At 33.3% G+C, this 25,380-nt stretch overlaps 2 protein-coding genes across 2 annotated transcripts in view; both read left to right on the top strand.

The window, feature by feature from the left end:
- The window catches only part of LOC134728114 (notchless protein homolog 1-like), a 36,852-nt gene extending 34,505 nt beyond the window's left edge, over positions 1–2,347 (top strand). Inside the window, exon 13 of the mRNA XM_063592546.1 lies at positions 2,268–2,347. Coding sequence (XP_063448616.1) covers positions 2,268–2,280 — 13 coding nt within the window. The 3' untranslated portion in view covers positions 2,281–2,347. The remainder of the gene's footprint in view (positions 1–2,267) is intronic.
- Positions 2,348–18,100: 15,753 nt separating this feature from the next.
- LOC134728110 (E3 ubiquitin-protein ligase ZNRF3-like) overlaps positions 18,101–25,380 on the top strand; it is a 52,435-nt gene continuing 45,155 nt past the window's right edge. Inside the window, exon 1 of the mRNA XM_063592540.1 lies at positions 18,101–18,436. Coding sequence (XP_063448610.1) covers positions 18,248–18,436 — 189 coding nt within the window. The 5' untranslated portion in view covers positions 18,101–18,247. The remainder of the gene's footprint in view (positions 18,437–25,380) is intronic.

Genomic DNA, 25,380 nt, shown 5'->3' with positions numbered 1-25,380 from the left:
GAATTTTATTATAGATAGAGATAAACTGTAAACAGCAATAATGTTCAGCAAAGTAAGATTTACAAATAAGTCAACATGACCAAAATGGTCAATTGACCCCTAAGGATTAATTGTCCTTTATAGTCAATTTTTAACAATTTTCATAAAATTTGTAAATTTTTACTACAGTACCGGTAACATTTTCCAAAGAAACTACTGGGCTAAGTTCATTATAGATAGTGATAATTGTAAGCAGCAAGAAAGTTCAGTAAAGTAAGATGTACAAACACATCACCATCAACAAATCACAATTTTGTCATGAATCCATCTGCTTCCTTTGTTTAATACATGTATTCACATAGACCAAGGTGAGCGACACAGGCTCTTACAAGCCTCTAGTTTTGGAAGATCAACGTATTTGAACAGGGATAAATAGTTGGAATCACTTCCCCCAAATGGCTAGAACCCTGTGGATATATATCTGAAAATTTATATCCCATTTTTGATCTGCTTGAAAGTGAAAAATTTCATATCTACAAACAAACTAGGCTCTTTCCTAATAAGTATTGAATGTTTTTAACAGAGTAACTTTATATTTGGTCAGCAGTAAGCCAGTGATATGTTATAATCTATCACTTTTTGTATATCTATTTTATACTACTTTTCAGTTTTTGTCAATTTTGTGTCCTTGGCAACAGTATTGTACAATATTATATAATTTATATAATTATATGTGTCCCTCTATATTTTAGACTATGATGTGTGCCCTATTTTGTAATAAATGAAAATTTGTGTCGTATATATTAGACCAAGAGAATATACATGTGCCCTTATTTAATAATCCCTGACAATTTATTTCGCCAAGTTGGAACTCTCTGTAATGAAGGAATATTATGTTGAGTCCTCTTTGTAATTTAAAAGTCCTGTAATTCATGACAACTTGTGTCCTCGTGTAAATCCTACATTGAGTGTAATGAATTCCTATAATATTTAATAATGTAATGAAGTTCTTTTATCCATGACAATTTCGGTCCTCATGTCAGACCTATTTTTATCGAGGTCCTATAAGCCATGACAATTCCTTTCCAGAAATTAGACCTCCATTTGATGAAGTCCTAGAATCCATGACAATGTGTGTCCCCCTTGTTAGACCTCTTTGTTACAAAGTCCTAGAATCCATAACAATGTGTGTCCCCCTTGTTAGACCTCATTGTAATAAAGTCCTAGAATCCATGACAATGTGTGTCCCCCTTGTTAGACCTCTTTATAATGAAGTCCTAGAATCCATGAAAATGTGTGTGCCCCTTGTTAGACCTCATTGTAATAAAGTGGTCATTATTCATTTTTAATAGTTTGTTTATATTATTATATATAAGGGATACAGATGTCTTCTGTAATGTTTATAATGTCATCTTATGTTTTGATAAGGTCGTAAGAATTCTAGTGAAGATTCCTTTACATATAACAGTCTATTAATTCAACTTGGAATTATTTTAATTATGGAATTTGCATAAATTTCTTGTGCTTCAAATTTATTTTTTATTCTATATTTTAATGTTTTATGCAGCACACAGTGTTTTTTATCACAAAGAAAATACCACATTTTAATATAATGTATGTACTGTGCCACGAACACCACGATCTTTACAAAAAACATTGCATGGAAAATGTTATGCGCCACTCAAAACTTTTTTTAAAATAGTACAATATAAATATGAAATTTATTACAAATTTGCACTAGACACTATGCCAATTCTATAATTAAAAATAATTCTAAGTTTAAATAATAGCCTGTTACATATATGCTTTTGAATAAGATTCATATATATCTAGTTCCACTTTGCCAGTGCTGCCTTGTAGTGGCATTAGCCTGCTCTTTTTCAAAATTTACAACGGTCTCTTTTATGTGCAAGAGATATGGCTCTCTCTTGAATAGGGTCAGCCATGTATTGTCCCCTCCCCACAGACTATCATTGTTTCCTCAAGACCATATTTGCAAATGGAGTCAAGAGAGAGCCGAAAATTCAGTCCTTGATATTTTCATTCTGGAACGTGAATCGAACCAGTAACCTTTGTATTAGAAGTCCGATGCACTAACCACTACACCACGGCTCCAGCAATTACTGTCTTTTGATATGGATATTTAGATATCAAAAACATTCTTTATAGAAATAATCTAGAAACTTGAAAACTTTAAAATTTTGCTGATTTTATATGATTTCTATATACAATTTTTACAAAATCTGTGATGTAGCTTATTTACTGTATGTTGACCTTTCTAATTCCAGATGGAGAAGATAAAGATAAAGACAAAAGGAAAACAAAGACTCATGGTGCAATCTTTACAAATAAAATATTTTATTACAAAGTTTTCTTTTTGTTATATAGGGTTGGGGGTTAACAACCATGAATACCCATAATGGTCTTGTACGGTCAGTGGAGGATAAACCTGATGAACACATCAATGTTTGTGTGAGATGACCATTTTCATGGATTTCATTTTTTTTTAAACTTTTATTTGATGCAAATGATTTAGGGATGACATCAAAAGTTCAATGAATAAGTTTAAAAACTACGAGCTGAGTAAATATATGTTGTTTTATAAAAATATATAATAAAAGTTTATGTTAGCTGCTTAAATGTATATATTTTAATGAATAACGATGGAAATAATGTTAATATGCACAGTAAGTTCGTGCGCATGTGTCAAACATATTTTGTGCTCATTAGAACACGGCTTTGTTTACAAAGCGTAATAAGGACGTCATATGAGAATAAGAAAATATCATTGATCTTTATTATCAACTCCAATCTTCCATAACATAAGAATATATGAAATATTTTAAGCAATATCTGATATAAAGTGAATGTCCTAAAATGCAATTTACAATCGTGTTTTTTTATTCTTTATCTGCATCTCTCCAGTTATGTTTTTTCATTAGATGATGATATCAATATTTCTAAGTTCACGTCTATACAATACAGATTGTTTAGACCAGCAGGACTCCATTGACTTTATATCCAGACTCCATTGACTTTAACATGGCATTTTTTTTAATGAAAGGGTGAATGACTAACAATATAATTTTCAGATCACTTTCATCAGAAATCGAATAATCTGACTTAATTTGTGCACTCTTTAACCCTGTTATTAATTCCCTGTTTTCAATGGACAAGATAAATCAGGAATTGAAACATGATAATGTGGACTTACAGTCAAACCAATTATTTTATTATTTTTTAATAAAGATTCATATGCCAGCTTATTGATTTTCAATGAAAAAAATATTTTTCAATTTCTCTAATTAGGTACGAGTTATTCCGAAATATTGTTATGGTGAACCCTCTAATTTCTATGCATAATCATTTCCGTTCTGGTATTTAAGAAGCATGACAGTTTCAATGAAGAATTTTAGTGTCTCCCATGGGAAGCATACACTCATTTATTTTGAAGTTTCTTTGTCAAAGGTTAAATACAGTAGCTAAACAAATCTGAACTTTTTTGGAAATTTCTTAAATTATAAATGCAATTTATCCAGATTAAGGATTGACGAAGAAACCCTTACAATCTTATAAGAGAATATATGATTAATGCTTAGGTGACATTCTTTACTGGAAACAATGTTTTCTTATACGCTTGCTCATTTTGATAAGTTGTACACAATACACAAGAGTCGGTAACTGGTATTATCACATATTTTGTACTGATACGTTTTTGCATGGCCAATAATAGCCGGAAGTCAGGGTTGGTTATCAGCCCTCGGGGCCGATATCGATATCAGCCCTCGAAATCCATATCAAGCCCCCGAATTTAACTTCCGGTAACCTGTCAATCAAAGGTTATTTGTAAACAAGTTAAACACAATGAAAACATTTTTAGAAAGTAACAAATGTGCTGTAGAAGAAAAAAGTAGAAATCAACAGTGAAAATCACAAAAGTACCCGTTTCCATTATTTCTGAAACTTTTCACAAAACGTTGTTAACCTACTCATGCTACTGTGATATGAACTTTTTTTTAACTCACAGTGATACGAACATTTTTAACTCACAGTGATACATTTATTTAGTTTTTTCGTTAAATATCTTTTTGATTTTTGATGAAATATCAAACTTAATTTGGTGTAAGCTATTTGTTTTCTCCTGCTTGAAAATATGTGATAAATAGATTATAACATGTCATTTTCCATATGGTCCTTGGTATCAGCCCACGACCCATATCAAGCCCTCGGGCTAAAGCCCTCTGGCTTGATATGGGAGTCTAGGGCTGATACCAGAGCCATATGGAAAATGCCATGTAATAATCTATAATTATTTGAGAGCCATCTATGTGATACCTTATAGTGTAAGAAACAACTTAACAAAGTATAAAGACAATACATGCTCAAATAAGACCGAGTATAAACTGAGTTGCAGCAATACTCATATCAGATCGAGTATAAACTGAAGTACAACAACATATGCTCAAATCAGACCAAGTATAAACTGAGGTACAGCAATATTCATATCACAATGAGTATAAACTGAGGTACAGCAATATTCATATCAGAACGAGTATAAACCCAAGTACAACAATGCATGCTCATATCAGACCGAATATAAACTGAGTAACAACAATGTATGCTCAAATCAGACTGACCAAAACTGAGGTACAACAATACATGCTCAAATCAAACCGAGTATACACTGAGATACAACAATGCATGCTCAAATCAAACAGAGTATAATCTAGAGACCAACAATGTATGCTCAAATCAGACTGACCAAAACTGAGGTACAACAATACATGCTCAAATCAGACCGAGTATAAACTGAAATACAACAATGCATGCTCAAATCAAACCGAGTATAATCTAGAGACCAACAATGTATGCTGAAATCAGACTGAGGTACAACAATACATGCTCAAATCTAACCAAGTAATAACTGAGGTACAACAATGTATGCTCAAATCAGACGAAGTATGACCTTAGGTAAAACAAGGTATGCTCAAATCAAGCCGAGTATAAACTGACGCAAAACAGGCTTAAAAGCTTAAATCAAACCAAGTATAAACTGATGTACAACATTACATGCTAAAATCAGACTAACACTGAGGTACAACAATGCAAGCTCAATTCAAACCGAGTATAAACTGAGATACAACAATGAATGCTCAAATCAGACCCATTATAAACTGAGATACAACAATGAATGCTCAAATCAAACCGAGTATACACTGAGGTACAACAATGCATGCTCAAATCAGACCCAATATAAACTGAGATACAACAATGAATGCTCAAATCAAACCGAGTATAAACTGAGATACAACAATGCATGCTCAAATCAAACCGAGTATACACTGAGGTACAACAATGCATGCTCAAAGCACATACAGTTTAAACTGAGGTACAACAATACATGCTCAAATCAAACCGAGCATAAACTAATGATCAACAATACATGCTCAAATCAAACCGAGCATAAACTAATGAAAAACAATACATGCTCAAATCAAACCGAGCATAAACTGAGATACAACAATGCATGCTCAAATCAAACACAGTATAAACTGAGATACAACAATGCATGCTCAAATCACACACAGTTTAAACTGAGGTACAACAATACATGCTCAAATCAAACCGAGCATAAACTAATGAACAACAATACATGCTCAAAACTGACAAGGTATTAAATTAGGCACAACAATGCATGCTCAAATCAGACCCAGTATAAACTGAGGTACAACAATGCATGCTTAAATCAGACCCAGTATAAACTGAGATACAACAATGCATGCTCAAATCAAACCGAGTATAAACTGAGATACAACAATGCATGCTCAAATCAAACCGAGTATAAACTGAGATACAACAATGCATGCTCAAATCAAACCGAGTATAAACTGAGGTACAACAATGCATGCTCAAATCACATACAGTTTAAACTGAGGTACAACAATACATGCTCAAATCAAACCGAGCATAAACTTATGAACAACAATACATGCTCAAATCAAACCCAGTATAAACTGAGATACAACAATGCATGCTCAAATCACACACAGTTTAAACTGAGGTACAACAATACATGCTCAAATCAAACCGAGCATAAACTTATGAACAACAATACATGCTCAAAACTGACATGGTATAAACTTGGGTACAACAATGCATGCTCAAATCAAACCCAGTATAAACTGAGGTACAACAGTGCATGCTCAAATCACACACAGTTTAAACTGAGGTACAACAATACATGCTCAAATCAAACCGAGCATACACTAATGTACAACAATACATGCTCAAAGTTGACACGGTATAAACTTAGGTTCAACAATGCTCAAATCAGATACCGGTATAATCTGAGGTACAGTAATATATGCTCAAATCATCCAAGTTTTTTATAATGTGAATGTACCATAAAATATACCAGTTATAATATAGCAATATACATGTTCAAATTAGACCGGGTGTGTTATGCGTTACGATATAGGATCCTTGGTGTATGATTGAAACAGTGATAAATCTACATACAGATCAATATGTAGCAGTAATCTAACATCTTGTACCGAGCTCACCTTTAAAATCTCCGTTAGGTTATACAAAAGACATTGTTTAGTACTGCAATAATAGAATGGAAAAAAATAGAATTACACAATTGGGCGCATTGTAAGTCGAATAGAAGTGTATTGATTTATAATCAGAATGTAACCGGGAAGCCTTTTCAGCTTCCACAAACAATGATTACAAGTTTTTCAAGGCTTCCACACACAATGTTAACCATTTTTTTAAGCTACCGGGTCAGGAATGCATTGTTCCCTTTACTACAAACCAAACCCATTCAAATCATTGTGAGAATCAACGGTTTCCTTTGCAGTGATAGATGTTGAGAAGAAACACATAAAAAAGACTACTGGTGCAAAGTAGTTGGCGGGATAACGATCTTATTCCAGCCTTTATATATTTCGATGCAAAAACATGTGAGAGGAGATGGAAAAGAACTACATGTATCTAGCATTTACGTATACTGTGTTATCATTTACACCCTGAGTGAAGGGTAAACAAAAAATAGGATGTTGGTGATGTTATTAGCTAAATCTTAGCCTGGATTTTTGAAAAAGGAATTATGTATCTAAAATAAGATATACAGTTCTCTGATTTCAACAACAATTTGGCCTGTGTGGTAAATAGTACTAGTATTCTTTTACAGGGCCTTTTTACATTATAAAAACGGAAATTGAGTAACATCAAAAATATTTAAAAAAAAAACTATGGGGTTTGAAGGTGCCAATTTGATGAATGTAAGACAAATTACGTTTAAGTCGATGTTATGTGCATTCTATAGAAATAGATATAGGGAGATGTGGTGTGAGTGCCAATGAGACAACTCTCCGTCCAAATAACAATTTAAAAAAGTAAATCATTATAGGTCAATGTAAGGCCTTCATCACGGAGCCTGTTCACCTATTTTGAAAGAATGCAAACTCATGAAACTGCAGAGAAAAAAAGAGATGAATGCATATTTGTTTTTCCGATTTTCAATCAATTATAGTTCAACGAGCATAAGTTGTATTCAAAATTTGACCAACGCATGTAACATTGCACATTTACTGTTCCTTGGCGTTAACGGTAAATAAGTTTGTCATGGCTTGCGCTCGCTTTTTACTTTCGCCTGAACTTATTGTTCGTCTAACCTGTGGGAAAACATTGATAACATCAGAGACATATATACACACATATGTCTCTGATAACATTTACTCGTATTAAAGTTGTCAGGTACCTTCCTATAACTGTAGCGTTAATTGGAAATCTTGTCTTGAATACTTTTTCCGAATTGATTTTGGTCTGTGTTTTTGTACTAAAATACTCAACACAGCAGTGGGTAGTAACCAATAACTTACTATCGATCTTACGAATCGTTTGATTCTGGTCTCCTAAGTGTTGTCATTCATAGTTTATGAATCAAGAACGGATTACGATCAAAGAGAACACACATTCGTTTCAACTGCATGTCTTTGATCTATAATATGTTAAACCTTTAATTTCTTGAAATCAATTAATTGGAAGGCGTCAAACAACACAAGTTATTTGCAAAACACATTGGTATTACATGATCTTATTCGTATAGCTAAGCTGTTACTAATCTGACACACGAGTCGATTGTTTTAATTATGAAACGTTCTTAAGGTAGGTCTTGTTCTTGGATATGCAGCAAAAGAGGGGGCCGCTATGGATTTTTTTGGAAAAAAAGTTTGTTTCCAGTTTAAAACAATAATTTGTTTTTGATTCTGAGAAAAAAATGTTTGTTTCACCCACAGCTGCCACTATATGAAATGCTAAAATTGAAAGAAAAAAAAATGTTTTTGATTTGTCGCGAAAAAAAGTCAAAAAAAAAGTTTGTCCAAAAAAAACACCATAAACTGGAGGTGATCTCAGATGCTCCGGAAGGGTATGCAGATGCTGCTTTACATGTGGCACCCGTCGGCTTACTTATTTTATTGCAAAATTGGTAAATAGTCTAATTCGGTAGATCACATTCGTGAAAAAGGAACAGGATTGAAGTAAAGACAATATCAATTGATATTTTATAGCGTGTCTTTCGATGTTGTGATGTTACACTAATTGTTTCAAATAAGGGTGAAGGTTTGGTACCATTAAAACGTGAACCCGTTGCAATTGTTTAAACTGTTCTAAGTCAAGAATGTAATGTTGATTAGTTGTCGTTTGTTGATCTTGTTCATAAGCGTTTCTCGTTTCTCGTTTGTTGTTTTTCCCGTTTGAATTATTTTACACTAGTATTTTTTTAAATATTTTTTTTTTGGGGGGGAGGGGGCATTATAGCTTGCTGTTTGGTGTGACCCAAGGCTCCGTGTTGAAGACCGTACTTTAACCTATAATGGTATACTTTTATAATTGTGACTAGGATGGAGAATTGTCTCATTGGAACTCATACCACATCTTCTAATATCTATATATTTAGATAGATGTTTAGACGAGTTCTATATATATAACGTACACAGCCATGTATCACCACCACTGCTGGTGATCCGATGGATAAATCTGTTGTAGAGTTTTCACTGGCTCAGACGTACTTATAAATATAACTATTTTCTGTGACTGTATCTTACATTACTTTGTCGGATCCTTTACTATAGAGAATTTAGCTGATCTAGCTGTAAAATAACATCTTCATGCCTTATATGTCATGTACTGCAATACGACCTTAGATTATAACTGATGTGGATAGGTAACACCAGCCACCGAAAGCTTCCTTTTTTATGAAGCCCAGATGGTCGTGTGGTCTAGCGGGACGGCTACAGTGCAGGCGATTTGGTGTCACAATATCTCAGTAGCATGGGTTCGAATCCCGATGAGGGAAGAATAAAAAATTTGCGAAAGCAAATTTACAGATCTAATATTGTTGGGTTGATGTTTAGATATTGTTGGGTTGAATGTTAGATCTGTAAATTTCGCAAATGTTTTGTCCTTCCCTCGCCGGGATTCGAACCCATGCTACTGAGATATCGTGACAACAAATCACCTGCACTGTAGCCGTCCCACTAGACCACACGACTACCTGGACTTCATAAAAAATAAGCTTACGGTGGCCAGGTGTTACCTTTCCACGTCAGTTTTAATCTAGCGTCGTACTACAGTACATGACATATAAGGCATGTAGATGTTATTTTTACAGATATATATATATATATGGCCTTCTAAATACCGTTTCGATCCCTAACATCACTGAAGAGACATTTATTGTCGAAATCCGGATCTGGTGTACTAAAGAAATATTGCCACCGAATGTTTGTGGCAGAACATCGTGGCCATGCACAAGTTAACAAATTTTCTTTTGTTTAGTATTAAATTCATATTAAGATCCATTTTGTTACATCTTGTGATCAATTTTATTTGGCAATCGCCAATGGCAGTCAGCAGGGTTAAAGAACATCAGTTGTTCGACCTATTAGTCAAATGCGTTTTGTTTAAATATACTTTTTCACTTTTTTGGTCTTTTGGAAAATGTTGTTTGTGCTGTTTTTAGACCCTTCTACAAAGAAATTTGTTTGACATGCACACGTATAAAAATTGCGGTTTTTATTGTCGAGCCTGCAACTTTTGTTGCAGAAAGCTCGACATAGAGATAGTGATCCGGCGTCGGCGGCGGCGTTAGCTCACTTCTTAAAAGCTTTATATTTTAGAAGGTAGAAGACCTGGATGCTTCATACTTTGTATATAGATGCCCGATGTTACAAACTTTCCATCAGTCATATGTCCAATGTCCTTGGCCTCATTTTCATAGTTCAGTGACTACTTGAAAAAAAGTTAAGATTTTTTGTTATGTTAAATTCTCTCTTATTATAAGTAATTGGATAACTATATTTGGTATGTGCGTACCTTGCAAGGTCCTCATGCCCGTCAGACAGTTTTTACTTGACCTCGACCTCAATTCATGGATCAGTGAACAAGGTTAAGTTTTGGTGGTCAAGTCCAGATCTCAGATACTATAAGCAATAGGTCAAGAATATTCGGTGTATGGAAGGACTGTAAGGTGTACATGTCCAACTGGCAGGTGTCATCTGACCTTGACCTCATTTTCATGGTTCAGTGGTTATAGTTAGGTTTTTGTGTTTTGGTCCGTTTTTCTTATACTATATGCAATATGTCTACTATATTTGGTGTATGGTATGATTGTAAGGTGTACATGTCTAGCAGACAGGTGTCGTCTGACTTAAACCTCATTTTCATGGTTCAGTGGTTATAGTTAAGTTTTTGTGTTTTGGTCTGTTTTTCTTATACTTTATGCAATTGGTCTTCTATATTTGGTGTATGGAATGATTGTAAGGTGTACATGTCTAGCTGACAGGTGTCACCTGACCTTGACCTCATTTTCATGGTTCAGTAGTCAAAGTTATTTTTTTGATTTTTGGTCTATTTTTCAAATACTTTATGCATTGGGTCAACTATATTAGTTGTATGGAAATATTTAATAATATATATGTCTGTTACGCAGGTTTTATTTGACCTCGACCTCAATTCATGGATCAGTGAACAAGGTTAAGTTTTAGTGGTCAAGTCCATATCTCAGATCTTATTGCTCAGTGTTAAGTTGTTGTGTTTTTGGTTTCTTTTTCTGAATTTATAAGCAATAAGTCAACTATATTTGTTGTATTGTTTGTTGTATCTTGATATCTATATCACTAACGGAAAGCTGAATACTAAAATTTATGATAAAAGGGATGATTTTTCATTTCCTATCGTTAATTATCCGTTTTTAGATGGTGACGTTCCCTTGTCACCATCTTACGGTGTTTATATATCTCAACTTGTACGATTCGATCGTGTATGAAACAATGTTTTAGATTTTAACGAGAGAAATTTATGTATTACTGAAAAATTATTACACCAGGGTTTTCGATATCACAAACTAGTCAAAACATTTACTAAATTTTATCATCGGTATAAAGACATCATTCGTAAATATAGCTCTACATGCAGACTTTTTATACGTTCAGGTATTTCACATCCAATTTTTTATGGAAATATTCTTTATAAAGCACAAAGGTGTCAGTATTCACCTCATAAACTTACAAAACCTTTGAATAGACTTATTAAGAAGGGATATAATTACGATACTGTTGTCAAGTCATTAAAGATTGCATATTTTGGCGTTAATATTGAGTCACTGATAAGGTCTTTGCGTCGGAACTAAACACATTTATTCTAAAAACAGTTGTTGGCATGACACGGGTTATGTTCTTCTCATATATGTTATGATGGTATGATACTAAACCCCTTACGGGAAGGATTGTGCCTGATGTTCATATGATGAAATCATAATCTTTCAGTCAGTTTAATTGAAGTCTGGAGCTGGCATGTCAGTTAACTGCTAGTAGTCTGTTGTTATTTATGTATTATTGTCATTTTGTTTATTTTCTTTGGTTACATCTTCTGACATCAGACTCGGACTTCTCTTGAACTGAATTTTAATGTGCGTATTGTTATGCTTTTACTTTTCTACACTGGTTAGAGGTATAGGGGGAGGGTTGAGATCTCACAAACATGTTTAACCCCGCCGCATGTTTGCGCCTGTCCCAAGTCAGGAGCCTCTGGCCTTTGTTAGTCTTGTATTATTTAAATTTTAGTTTCTTGTGTACAAATTGGAAATTAGTATGGCGTTCATTATCACTGAACTAGTATATTTTTGTTTAGGGTCCAGCTGAAGGACGCCTCCGGGTGCGGGAATTTCTCGCTACATTGAAGACCTGTTGGTGACCTTCTGCTGTTGTGTTTTTTTATTTTGGTCGGGTTGTTGTCTCTTTGACACATTCCCCATTTCCATTCTCAATTTTAAGAATTGTTAGCTGTTCATGTCAGCCTGGCATGGTTCATCTGACTTTGACCTCATTTTCATGGTTCATTGATCAATGTTTTGTTTTCTTGGTTAATGTTGAGTTTATGTGACAGTTGTAATAAAGCTTTATATTTGGTCTAACAACATAATATCTATGATAAGTAAAGAAGGCGAGACATTTCAGTATGTGCACTCTTGTCCCACGCAATCATAGGTTTGAACGTAGTTTTCAATTTAGACTCGTATATATATCTATTAGGAGCATATTCAATATCTGACACTTGTGGAGTCACCAAATTTTGAAGTATTTAGTGAGAGAACATCATCTATATAGCGGAAAGTAAAATTAAAGGATGTTGTTGCTTACATCTTGTGGGTTTTCTTGTATGAAGTCAGACTCATAAGAATAAAGGAACAAGTCGGGAAGAAGAGGGGCACAATTTGTTTCCATATGAATGCCGATCATTTGTTAAAAAACACGCGTCATCTAAACGTAACAAATATGCTGTCAATACAAAATCAAGCATCTTGATACTGTCAGTTTCAGAGATTTGTTTTTGTTTTAATTAAAGTGATACTTTACAAAGAAGGATTTACCACTTCCTATGACAAGATACTTGTATCTACGTTTGCTATTCTTGTTTTATGAAACAAAGCAATACCGACTCTTTCAATTTGAATTTTAGTTTAGTCATATAAACTACGCACTGATATGGTCAAAAGAGAGAGGCTAGGAAAGTCTTTTTCTATGATATTTTTTTTTTTAATTTATGTTTAAGCACTATGCGCTAGCGGGTTCAAAAGGGGGCGCTGTTATGGGGCGTTGTATTCCTTGTTTTTTCTCTCCAGAAAATAACATTTGAGCTGGACTCCCCTCTTTACCCCTGCTAAGCCTAAAAATCACTCTTTTAAAACATTTTGGTCCTGCGACCGAAAAGATGGTCGAATCGATGTTTTTATATGACTCATATGTACTAGTAATAGATATACAAGCGAAATCTAACTTTTAGATTGGATTGTAAATTAGATGGATTTAATATGAGACAAAGCTAGTTGTTGAATACCCTGTAGTGCTCTATAACTGTTTACATCCACTCTATTTGGTCTCTGGTGGATAGTTATCTCACTGCCAATCATACCACATGTCTCTTTCTTTCATACTTAAAGTTCATGGGCTTTAAAAGCACATATATTATTTAGATAGTCTTTAGGGAAAAGATCTTCGGTATTTTGTAAACGATTGTATTTGATTGAGGATAATGAATATTGTACTGATTGTCTACATTGTTTGTTGGAAATGAATTATCCATTTTCACTGAGCTAGTACACAATTTTATTTGGGGGCCAGCTGAGGACCACCCCTGGGTTCGGGATTTTCTCCAATCGTTGAAGACCTTCTGCTGTTGTATGCTCTTTGGTCGGTTTGTTGTCTCTTTGACACATGCTCCATTTCAATTTTAATTTTTATGATCAGGGTACAACATGATGGTGGAGTTAAACCAGTTTATCATTATAAGAAATCACATCCCGTTCAGGTTTCTTGTAGACATCATACTAGAACTGTCTTTACATCTCTCTACTAGCAATATGATGCCTGATTGTTATGTTACACTTTCTTGTGTACATCTTTACTGCCTACATGACACCTTAGTCCTGATTGTAAATGGTCATCCAGTATGTTGAAAAAATTCTAAAACTGTATTTCATGGTACATGTTCAACATTTATCATTCATTTGTTTATTTCTTAATTTTTGTGAATTACAAATGTAACAGCAATTGTTAATTACTACAAAACACTTTCATACCACAACAAAACTGCCTTACTGTATTGATATTACATATATTTGTATCCCAATCTAATTAAAATATTGATCTCTGATTACGTTATACTCCACAAAGTACTAGTAATATAAATAGAACCATACAAATAGTAAGCAAATACATGTTCTCAGATACCATCTCCCACATTAAAAAAAATCACATCATGAAAAAATGAACCTGTTCCTCTCCTAGCTTCAAAATGTCTCCAAAATCAAATATGTGGAACATATTCTATCATAATCATTTGGCAATTGGTGTCTCTTACATGCCAGTTTTGAACATAAAAAAAACTAAATATTAAATAAACAACTCTCCTAAAGCCCAGGTTGATTGTCATATTGTGCAACACAGTTAATAATATGGGGGAAAACATAGAACTTCTTTTGGCATACAAAACAATGTCAAACATCCAAACATACTATCCACACTGATCTGTGTCCACACTTGTAGACATCATAAAATATTTTTAATATCAGCAGTATTGTGAGAGGTCAATAAATATTCAAAATTGTCACATAATCAGAAGAAGGAACTTGTTTTCACGAATAACGGAGCATTTATTACACAAGCAGACCACCTTTAAACTAGGTGAAAAGGCTGGACTCGTCAAATCCGACGAAGCACACAAAATAGGTTAAAAAAAAAACCAAAAAGGAGCAAAAGCGGAAGGTAGCTATAAGTCAGAACTCGCAGTAACAGAAGGCTCTTCAAACCAGTTCCTACTAACATGTTTCACCAGACTTAAATTTCAATTGGTCTACATTCAACATGTTATGCGTTTATAGTATAAACACGATATAAACGGTATATATATGCTTTTAGTCATTATAATGTTTTCTGCATTCGGTCATGATGTTTTTTGCATTTGGTCATGGTTTTGTCTGGTTTTGGTCACTGTGTTGTCTGTGTATGGTCATGATGTTTTTTGCATTTGGTCATGGTTTTGTCTGGTTTTGGTCACTGTGTTGTCTGTGTATGGTCATGGTGTTGTCTGCGTATGGTCATGATGTTGTCTGTATTTTGTCATGGTGTTGTCTACGTTTGGTCACTATTTTATTTGTGACTGGTCATAGTGTTGTCTGGATTTGGTCATGATGTTGTCTGCTTGTGTTGTCAGCATTTGTCAATAGTGCCGTCTGCATTTTGGAACTGGTTGTGTCCATATTTGGTAATGGCGTTGTTTGCGTTTGGTCATTGTTTTGTTCGTGTTTGGCCATTATGTTGTCTGTATTTGATCATTGTGTTATCCATTTTTGGCCGTTGTCTTGTTTGCATTTGGTTATTGTGATATCTGTGTTTGGCTTTTGTCTTGTCTGCATTTGGTTATTGTGTTGTCCGTGATTGACCATTGTGTTGTCTACATTTGGCTATTGTGTTGTCTGCATTAGATTATTGTGATTGGTCGTTGTGTTGTCTGCATTTGGTTATTGTGTTATCCATTATTGACCATTGTGTTGACCGTGATCGGCCATTTCGTTGTCTACATTTGGTCATTGTGTTGTCTACATTTGGTCATTGTGTTGTCTACATTTGGTCATTGTGTTATCCATTATTGACCATTGTGTTTTCCGTGTTCGGCCATTTCGTTGTCTACATTTGGTTATTGTGATAGGTCATTGTGTTGTCTGCATTTGGTTATGGTGTTATCCATTATTGACCATTGTGTTGTCCGTGTTCGGCCATTTCGTTGTCTACATTTGGTCATTGTGTCGTACGTGTTTGGCCATGGTATTGTTTGAATGTGGCCATTGTGTTATCTGTTTTTAGCCATGGTGTTGGCTTCTCTTTGTTCATGGTGTTCGCTTATTTTTATTCATGGTGTTGCTTATTTTTGTTCATGGTCTTGGCTTATTTTTGTTGATGGTCTTGGCTTATTTTTGTTGATGGTCTTGGCTTAGTTTTGTTCATGGTGTTGGTTTCTTTTTGTCCATGGTGTTGGCTTCTTTTTGTTCATGGTGTTGGTTTCTTTTTGTTTATAGTGTTGGCTTCTTTTTGTTCATAGTATTGGCCTCTTTTAGTTCATAGTGTTGGCTTATTTTTGTTCATGGTGTTGCTTATTTTTGTTGATGGTCTTGGATTATTTTTGTTGATGGTCTTGGCTTAGTTGTGTTCATGGTCTTGGCTTCTTTTTGTCCATGTTGTTGGCTTCTTTTTGTTCATGGTGTTGGCTTCTCTTTGTTCATGGTGTTGGTTTCATTTTGTTTATAGTGTTGGCTTCTTTTTGTTCATAGTATTGGCCTCTTTTAGTTCATTGTGTTGGCTTCGTTTTGTTCATAGTGTTGGCTTATTTCTGTTCTTGGTGTTGGCTGCTTTTCTCCTCTTATGTTGATACGTTTGCATAGCTTAGAAGAAATAAAGTTATTGGTATATTTATGAACATGAATTATTTTGTTTGAAGGATTACACTAGGCTTGATGATGTCTATTGCAGGATCTGCAGGATCTGCTTACCCTTCCGGAGCACCTGAGATCACCCCTAGTTTTTGGTGGGGTTCGTGTTGTTTATTCTTTAGTTTTCTATGTTGTGTCATGTGTACTATTGTTTTTCTGTTTGTCTTTTTCATTTTTAGCCATGGCGTTGTCAGTTTGTTTTAGATTTACGAGTTTGACTGTCCCTTTGGTATCTTTCGTACCTCTTTTACAAACACACCAACAACACCTCTGTGTTTTGATGCACCTATTAAATAGTAAATGGGTTTTATACATATGCATTATATAGATCCTGTATCTTAAACATTAATGTATTTTGTGTCGAAGTGGATAATTTGAAAATGTAATCATCTTATTTTACGCGTTTATGTGTTATATATCCTTTTTGAAAACCACTTAATGCATTTTTAATGAATTCAAATGTGTGATCAAAGATCTGTAAGGGTAAGATTATACATGTTATATAAGTTTAATCAGAGCATACAGTTAATGTTCTTGTAATTGAAAAATCTATTAAGATATCAAAATACGTATTCAGAGAATATGTAAAACATAACTCAAAATATATATGCGTGTTTGAAAAATCTGCGCAATGTTTCGTTTTAGGTATATGTGGACCACCTGTAATTTTTCAATGATTTATGAACTATTTTTGATTACAGTTCTATGTTTTATTTCGTGTTTCGTTCTTCTCAATTCTCAAGATTCACGCCGGTGTGTAAAATATGAAAATTATAAACTATGCATTTGCCGTAAAAAACGATATAAATGGTCAGTTGGTGGTCTTTGGCAAAAAATTCGGACTCCTTACTTTAATACCATTAGTTTCTAGTAACTGTCGAAAATAGTCGTTAATTCATCCCGGTTTGTCCAACTTCACAGAACATTCTTACTGCATAAATTGTCAATATATTATAGGATGAAATATTTGCCACTGTGAATCAATCTTTTCTGAAATATTTAAACCAATTAAGCAGCATGATAATACTTACACACTGAAAACAATACAAAAGGTCATTATATCTTCCTTTTTTTTTATTATAAGAATAGAACCTAAACGCAATGTTACTTTCTAGAGTCTTAATTAATTCTTCTGAATTTCCAGAGGTATAATTTGTAAAATTTTTTCGGTGGGATGTAAATGGTTCAACTTCTTTCATTCTAATATATAATTATTAAAAATGTTATTCGTAGGATTTTGATAAAAACAAATATTCAAGTGACATTATAATGAAATGTATTCTATGTGATCATTTATTTACCTTTTTCTAAAACGGCAATCAGTTATTCAATTCGTTTAAAATAACTTTTCATTTGTATTACTTGCGTATTTTTTTGTCAAGACTATCAACACTTCATTATATATATAGTTTTTTTAAAAAAGTCTATATTATATTACATGGTTAAGTTATAGCGGACGTCAAAGAAAGCCTTTTCTATATTATTAAAGCGGCCGTCCAGGAAAACTATGTGATAAAAATAACTTTGTGGGCGGGGAAAACACTGTCAGTCACGTGGTATATACTGAAACTCTTTGATGCATGCCGCCATAACCTTTAGTTGTGGAGTAGAATAGTTGTAAAAGTTTTCATTTCCAACATTTTACGTTTGATTTTTTTAGTGATTGGGATTTAACACCAGAAATATGTCTCGGCGAAAGAAGGAAAGGATTTCACGATGATATTTGGAAGTGTATTGATAATAAATGTTCTGTGGTCGTTGGTTTATTGTAAAGAAAAGGCCGTTTTAGAAATAGTGATGCACAAAATTACAAAGAATGGAGAGTATAAAACAGAAATAGAAAGGATTGCAGGGCATTTTAGTGCAGCAGGATCTACGGTCAGCGCAGAGGGCAACATATTACAGGTAGGTTTTTACCTGTGTACCCCAATCACCTGGTGTATATTTCTGTCAAGTGTGTTGTGTGTAGTATTATATTTTGCTATGCGGGTGGCGGTGTTTATCAACGATTAATTATATACAAGTCGACTCTGTTAATTGCAGATTAACAATTAAATAAACAGATGTATTACGAAAGAATTTGTGTATTGGGAAAGTAATTAATCCAATCCAGGTGCTATTGTTTACAACAAAACACGTGAATGTTTATTATGCCCCAAGGTAATAATTTAATTACCTTGTCAATTAAATAATCCATGTCTTAATTAACATTAATGATATCTAAATGAACAGTTGATTGTTTGTTTCTCAGTACATAATTGCATTCCTGCATAAGACAATGATGTACATTTTTGTACATAAAAAAAAGAATAAGAAAAAAATCAAATGAAAGATGTATTTGTTAAAAATAGTTTTGTTTAGGGAAAATCCACACAGCTTTCCACAATCCAATTTCATACTGTTTCTTGTTATTAGAAGGAGGAAACATACATGTACAATTTTGGATGATATTTAGTCAAATTACAATATACATTTAATAGATTGAAACAAATTGTTCAATGAAACAATCTAAAAATGCTGCCACTGGACTTAAAAAAGCAACCAACAATCAACCAACAATCAATCAATCAATCAATCAATCAATCAAAATACTCTGTAGACTAAGCAGGTATTAATTATCATGATTATGGCATTATTAAAGTGTTTGGTGTAACCTGGTGACTGCCACAAGACCATCATGGGCTGGAGGCTGTGTTGTGTATGTTAGACTGACTTAAGAAGAAATATATATATATAAGAAGTATTTTTCTTTACTCTTAGTCTTAATATTTAAATCAGTCCTTACAAGATATCTATTGAATGGAGAACACCAAGAATTGTCAAATCAAGAAAAATAAGTTGCTACAAAGAATTTCTCCTTTATTGGGATATTATTACATTGTAAACTTATGGACACTTTAAAATTCCTGTGAAAATAAAAAGGTGCCCAACCTTTTAATCAGTACTGACTGACTGTTGCACATTTTAATTGAGATTTTTTTTTGCTTATAAATTTCTTGTAGTGTTTAGGAATATCAGTCATATTGTAAATAATAAAGTATTAAAAACATTGAAAATGTGACCAAATATAAAACTGGGCCACAATGAGAGACATATAAAGGTTTTATGATACAAAGTTCACGACCTTAGCGGAGATTTAGTAGTTTATCATATCTATGCTGTACACCTTGTGTTAGATATACAAACGTTTGAAGTTACGATACTATCTCCACGGGCTTGTACAAAATCTTTTAATGAATCAGATGTCTTACCAAACCACTTTTATACATATTAAATTCTTTACCTCCGTAAAAGTCATGTGTCTTACTAAACCACTTTTATACATATTAAATACTTTACCTCCGTTAATGTAAAAGTCATGTGTCGTAAAAGTTTAATTTAAGTCTTTTTTTAAAGCTATCATACAGGTAGTGAAAAGCTTTGAAGATCAGATTACTTGACCTTTTTATAATACGGGAAAATAATACAGGAAAATACCAATACACCGATTTTTTGTGGCGATAGACTGAATTGAAATTACTGCCTTTTAAAATTCTAATATGAACGATAAGTTGGTTATGAAATTAATGATAGTATAATGTTATAATGATTTACTAGCTGCAAAGAATATTTATGGATTTGAAAGTAGAGAGATTCTTTGATATGTCTTTCTGAAGTTCTGACAAAAAAAGATTATCAAAGAAAATGATAAAGCAACGCCAAGGATATGAATTTAAATTAAATCGCTTGCCAAATTAATGGTAACTTTAACACCTGCATTCACAGTAGGTACTGATGTGCAGTCGTATGTTTTTATATATCAGAATTGTATGTGTTTGAAAGGATTTGAAAATAAACAAAAAAGTTTATTACAGAAAATTGTATTTAGATAATAAAAACTGTGACAAGCTTAGCTTTTAGATAGGGAACAAAAAGTAGATTTTCAAAAGTGGCAAGAAAAAACTGGCTGATGCCTTGTTGCAACTTTTGATAAGGCAATAATTAGAATAGTAAAATAAGAAGAGGTGGTGTGATTACTATTTGTCAGAACTCATATGAAGTACACGAAGATGTAAGCAAAGATATAGGTTCTACCATCCTTGCTAGTTTTGGGTTTTTACCATGTTTAAAGTAGCAAATAAATATAAAAGATAAAGGAGACAAGAGTATTTAACCATGTGCTAATACAAACTTGCAAATTAGTTTTCATCATTTAAAGTATTGAAATTAGTTTTAGTCAAGTTTGTTAAAAAAATTGCAGAACTGGAATAATTGGTTATTTTCATGAGTTATCCCCCTTGTTTATTTGATATATATTATTTTGTTGGTTATAGTTTCATCATACGAGTCTAGAAATTAAGCATTAATTATTTGAAAAGGTAATGTAATAAGTCAAGATCTATTTCCTTTAATTTTGTTTTTAGTTTCTTTTATGAATGATACAATAAAAGAGAGCATCAGTAATAATAAACCTTCTTGTATTTATTAATTATCACCAAGTGTGATTCCTCTCTTTTATTACCTATATATCCTGCCTTTATTGAGAATCATATAGTGTATGTTCTTCTCTATCTGATTTAATAGGTTCCCTTGTAATTTGTTTTTCAAGTACAATGGCAAGATTTATTATGAAAATTATTGTTTTACAACCAGGAGAAGTACTGGCAAATGTAGAAACTTACTAAAGAACTACTTTAAGTGCAAATATCTTATATACATTATATCAATTTAAATTTATGTTCCAACATCATGTGAACATTTTGTCTGTGATTTTATTTCTTTCCTTCATTTCTGATTGGAAGGAGGCCATACAGGTGTCATACAATATTTACTTCATTAAACCTTGGGGTACACTCCTGTTAAGTAATGGCTATTATCAAGATTTAAGATTTAATAAAAGAGAAGAAGAGATAAATTCAAAAACTGAAGTGTTCTTTATTATGATCAGCAAGTTGACATAATTTTCTTATCAAGGATGACTAAAAGTTTGTCTATTTTGCCATCTGATACATAAAATTGGTTGTTTAATTGTTGGGATAAATTAAGAGGATATGCCACACAGCACCGACCAAGCCTTCTAACCGCATATAGTGTGCCACACAGCACCTATCAATTTTGCCTTCTAACCGCATATAGTGTGCCACACAGCACCTATCAATTTTGCCTTCTAACCACTATACCACAGTGTGCCACACAACACTGACATAAAGCCTTCTAACTGCTATACCACATAATGTGCCGTACAGCACCGACCTTATCCCCAATAACTGCTAAACTACGTAGACGGTAGAGTGCTATATGGCACCAACCAAGCCTTCTAACGGCTTTTCCATGTAAGTATACCAAACAACACTGACCAAGCCTTTTAGCCGCTCTACCACATAGTGTACATCACAGCACCGACCAAGCCTCATAACATCAGTATACCACATAGTGTGCTACACAACACAGACCAAGCCTTATAACCGCTTTACTACATAGTGAGCCACACAGCATCGTCTTAGCATTCTAACCGCCATACCGCATAGTGTGCCACACAGTACCAACCAAGCCTTATAACCGCTTATACTACAAGATATCCCGCTTCTTTTGGATTGCTTTGATCATTTGAAGGAGGATTGTATTAAAATATAATGACTCTACTTGAAATAGATTTTATATCTATTATGTCTATATCGTATCTGTAAATATCATATTTAATAGAGATATATCATCCTAGGTTATCGTAGCCTGATTTCTTATGTAAACACGATAACATTCTAAAGATAAACTTCTTTGTTCGTTAATTTCCCAACACTAGAAGAGCATCTTATGAACAGAGGTAGAGTGACTACTTCAGAAATACTCAGGCCTAATATTTTGTTCGTCAAATAGATTTTACACCAATCGTTGTACAAATAATGCTGTATCATTGTAAACATATAGTACAACTTAGATATTGAAATATTTAGTCTGTGACTGACCTGGTTGTAGAATTTCTACTATGTTATTTGTAATATGCATCATAATATATGTCATTTTATATTATTTGGAAGGTAAACTTTGACACATGGTGTTTTTTACATACCCCCTTTTGTACAGACTGGATTGCTTGTTACATTATTGCTGTTTCAATTTGTTGGTTATTTTTTGTATGTAAAAATGTATAATTTTAGAACAAATTGAAATTAATGGTTATGACTTTTATGAAAAAAGACTAAGAAAATTAAAAATAGCTATTTTGTAATATTTATTACAACTCAACATGCCCAACATGGTAAATGAAAAGAATGTAATTGGTTTGCAAGAAGGACAGTCTTCTTACAGAAAACATATGTAGGTAATATCAGCGATCAGACAGCAATTAAACAACACAATAAAAAACAGAATTATAAATTCATTAGAATTACTCATCTTTGGAAAAATCAACAGTAAATACCAGGCATTTATTAAATGATAAATAAATAGATAATAGCTTTACTTTCCTGCTAATGGGATATAAAACCAGGTTCAATCCACCATTTTCTACATTAGAAAATGCCTGTACCAAGTCAGGAATATGACAGTTGTTATCCATTCGTTTGATGTGTTTGGACTTTTGATTTTGGATTTTCCTTATTGAATTTTCCTCGGAGTTCGGTATGTTTGTGTTTTTACTTTTTATATATACGTACAAACACCAATACTGTTGTAAAGAACAACACTCTTAATTACCACTTTTGAGTTGGTGGCCCCTTTGAGGTCTTTGAATTAAAAATTTAATTTTCATCAATTAGAAGAAGAAACCTGATTGCGCAAAATCATATCATAAAAATAAGTTATCAATATATAAACATGAGAAATTTAAAAATGATCGAAGTTTGAAAATTTTAAAAATGAAAAAGATGCAAGTTCAGCCAATATATTACTATTCCTGTATTTCTAGCAGACTGGGTGGCTGAATGAATTTAAAGGTAGAGTTCTCTACAGACACATCTTTCGACAACAATAAAACCTGACCACCACAATATACATGATAAAAATTAGCCAAAATAGTGCTGAAAGTGGCGTTAAAACACAAACAATTGATCAAATAATCATACATAGTTTTTTCCACCAATTTTTTTATGGAAATGTTCATGTTGGCATTTTAATACATTCCCTTGATTGTATAAATGATAAATATCAATGGGAAATTTTTGGTTGCATTGAGACTTAGCATAAAAATGCCAACTTATATGAATATGATTTTTTAAGAATGACTTTGGTAAGCGTGTTTGGGTTGTACCTAACAACAAGTGAACTTTGTATACAGGTCTGATGTGATCTAATGAATGAACAGTATTGTAATCCTAATATAATATAAATATCATTCGAATATCATTCTTTCATTCTTCTGTGTGGCTCCCACAAATGATAATTTTATTCAAATCCTTCATTTTCGTTTCATTTGGCGACATAAATCATTTTAATGTTGATTTGAGCTACAAAGAGATTTATAGAAATCAGAATAACATTATATATCGTGGGTGAAAGAATCGGGAGAACTAACTGTTTTCTTGGACAAAGTGTGTGAAAGTTGGAAATTGAAAATTCTCTGCCATTAAAAGAAGTTCAGTTTAAGAAAGATAAATGTTCTGGTACAGATTTGAATTACTGATGTGTAATACACTGCATTTATGAATAACAAGTAGAATTCAAATGGAAAGAGTTGGTTCAGTCTACGATTAAGGTCACCGATTTTGCAACCACAGAGTTTATCCAATCTAGGTTTTAGGTCAATATGGTTTTTACTTGGTCATAGATTTGCACCAGTGCAGGATTTAGGTCACCATGGTTTAACAACCTGTCATATATCATGTATATAGAGTTGGTCCAATTTAGTATTTAGGTTAACATGATGGTTTAACAAACTGTCATAGAGTTGGTCCAATCTAGGATTTGGGTTTACCATGGTTTAACAAACAGTCATAGAGTTGGTCCAATCTATAGGATTTAGGTTAACATGGTTTAACAAACAGTCATAGAGTTGGTCCAATCTATAGGATTTGGGTTTACCATGGTTTAACAAACAGTCATAGAGTCGGTCCAATCTATAGGATTTAGGTTTACATGGTTTAACAACCTGTCATAGAGTTGGTCCAATCTATAGGATTTGGGTTTACCATGGTTTAACAAACAGTCATAGAGTCGGTCCAATCTATAGGATTTAGGTTTACATGGTTTAACAAACAGTCATAGAGTCGGTCCAATCTATAGGATTTGGGTTTACCATGGTTTAACAAACAGTCATAGAGTCGGTCCAATCTATAGGATTTAGGTTTACATGGTTTAACAACCTGTCATAGAGTTGGTCCAATCTATAGGATTTGGGTTTACCATGGTTTAACAAACAGTCATAGAGTCGGTCCAATCTATAGGATTTAGGTTTACATGGTTTAACAAACAGTCATAGAGTTGGTCCAATCTATAGGATTTAGGTTTACATGGTTTAACAACCTGTCATAGAGTTGGTCCAATCTATAGGATTTGGGTTTACCATGGTTTAACAAACAGTCATAGAGTCGGTCCAATCTATAGGATTTAGGTTTACATGGTTTAACAAACAGTCATAGAGTCGGTCCAATCTATAGGATTTAGGTTTACATGGTTTAACAACCTGTCATAGAGTTGGTCCAATCTATAGGATTTGGGTTTACCATGGTTTAACAAACAGTCATAGAGTCGGTCCAATCTATAGGATTTAGGTTTACATGGTTTAACAAACAGTCATAGAGTTGGTCCAATCTATAGGATTTAGGTTTACATGGTTTAACAACCTGTCATAGAGTTGGTCCAATCTATAGGATTTAGGTTTATATGGTTTAACAAACAGTCATAGAGTTGGTCCAATCTATAGGATTTAGGTTTAC

Source organism: Mytilus trossulus, chromosome 8 (assembly GCF_036588685.1).
Source record: "Mytilus trossulus isolate FHL-02 chromosome 8, PNRI_Mtr1.1.1.hap1, whole genome shotgun sequence".
Lineage (NCBI taxonomy): Eukaryota > Metazoa > Mollusca > Bivalvia > Mytilida > Mytilidae > Mytilus > Mytilus trossulus.
Note: the sequence above shows the minus strand (reverse complement) of the source record. Positions and strands in the feature narration are given on the sequence as shown.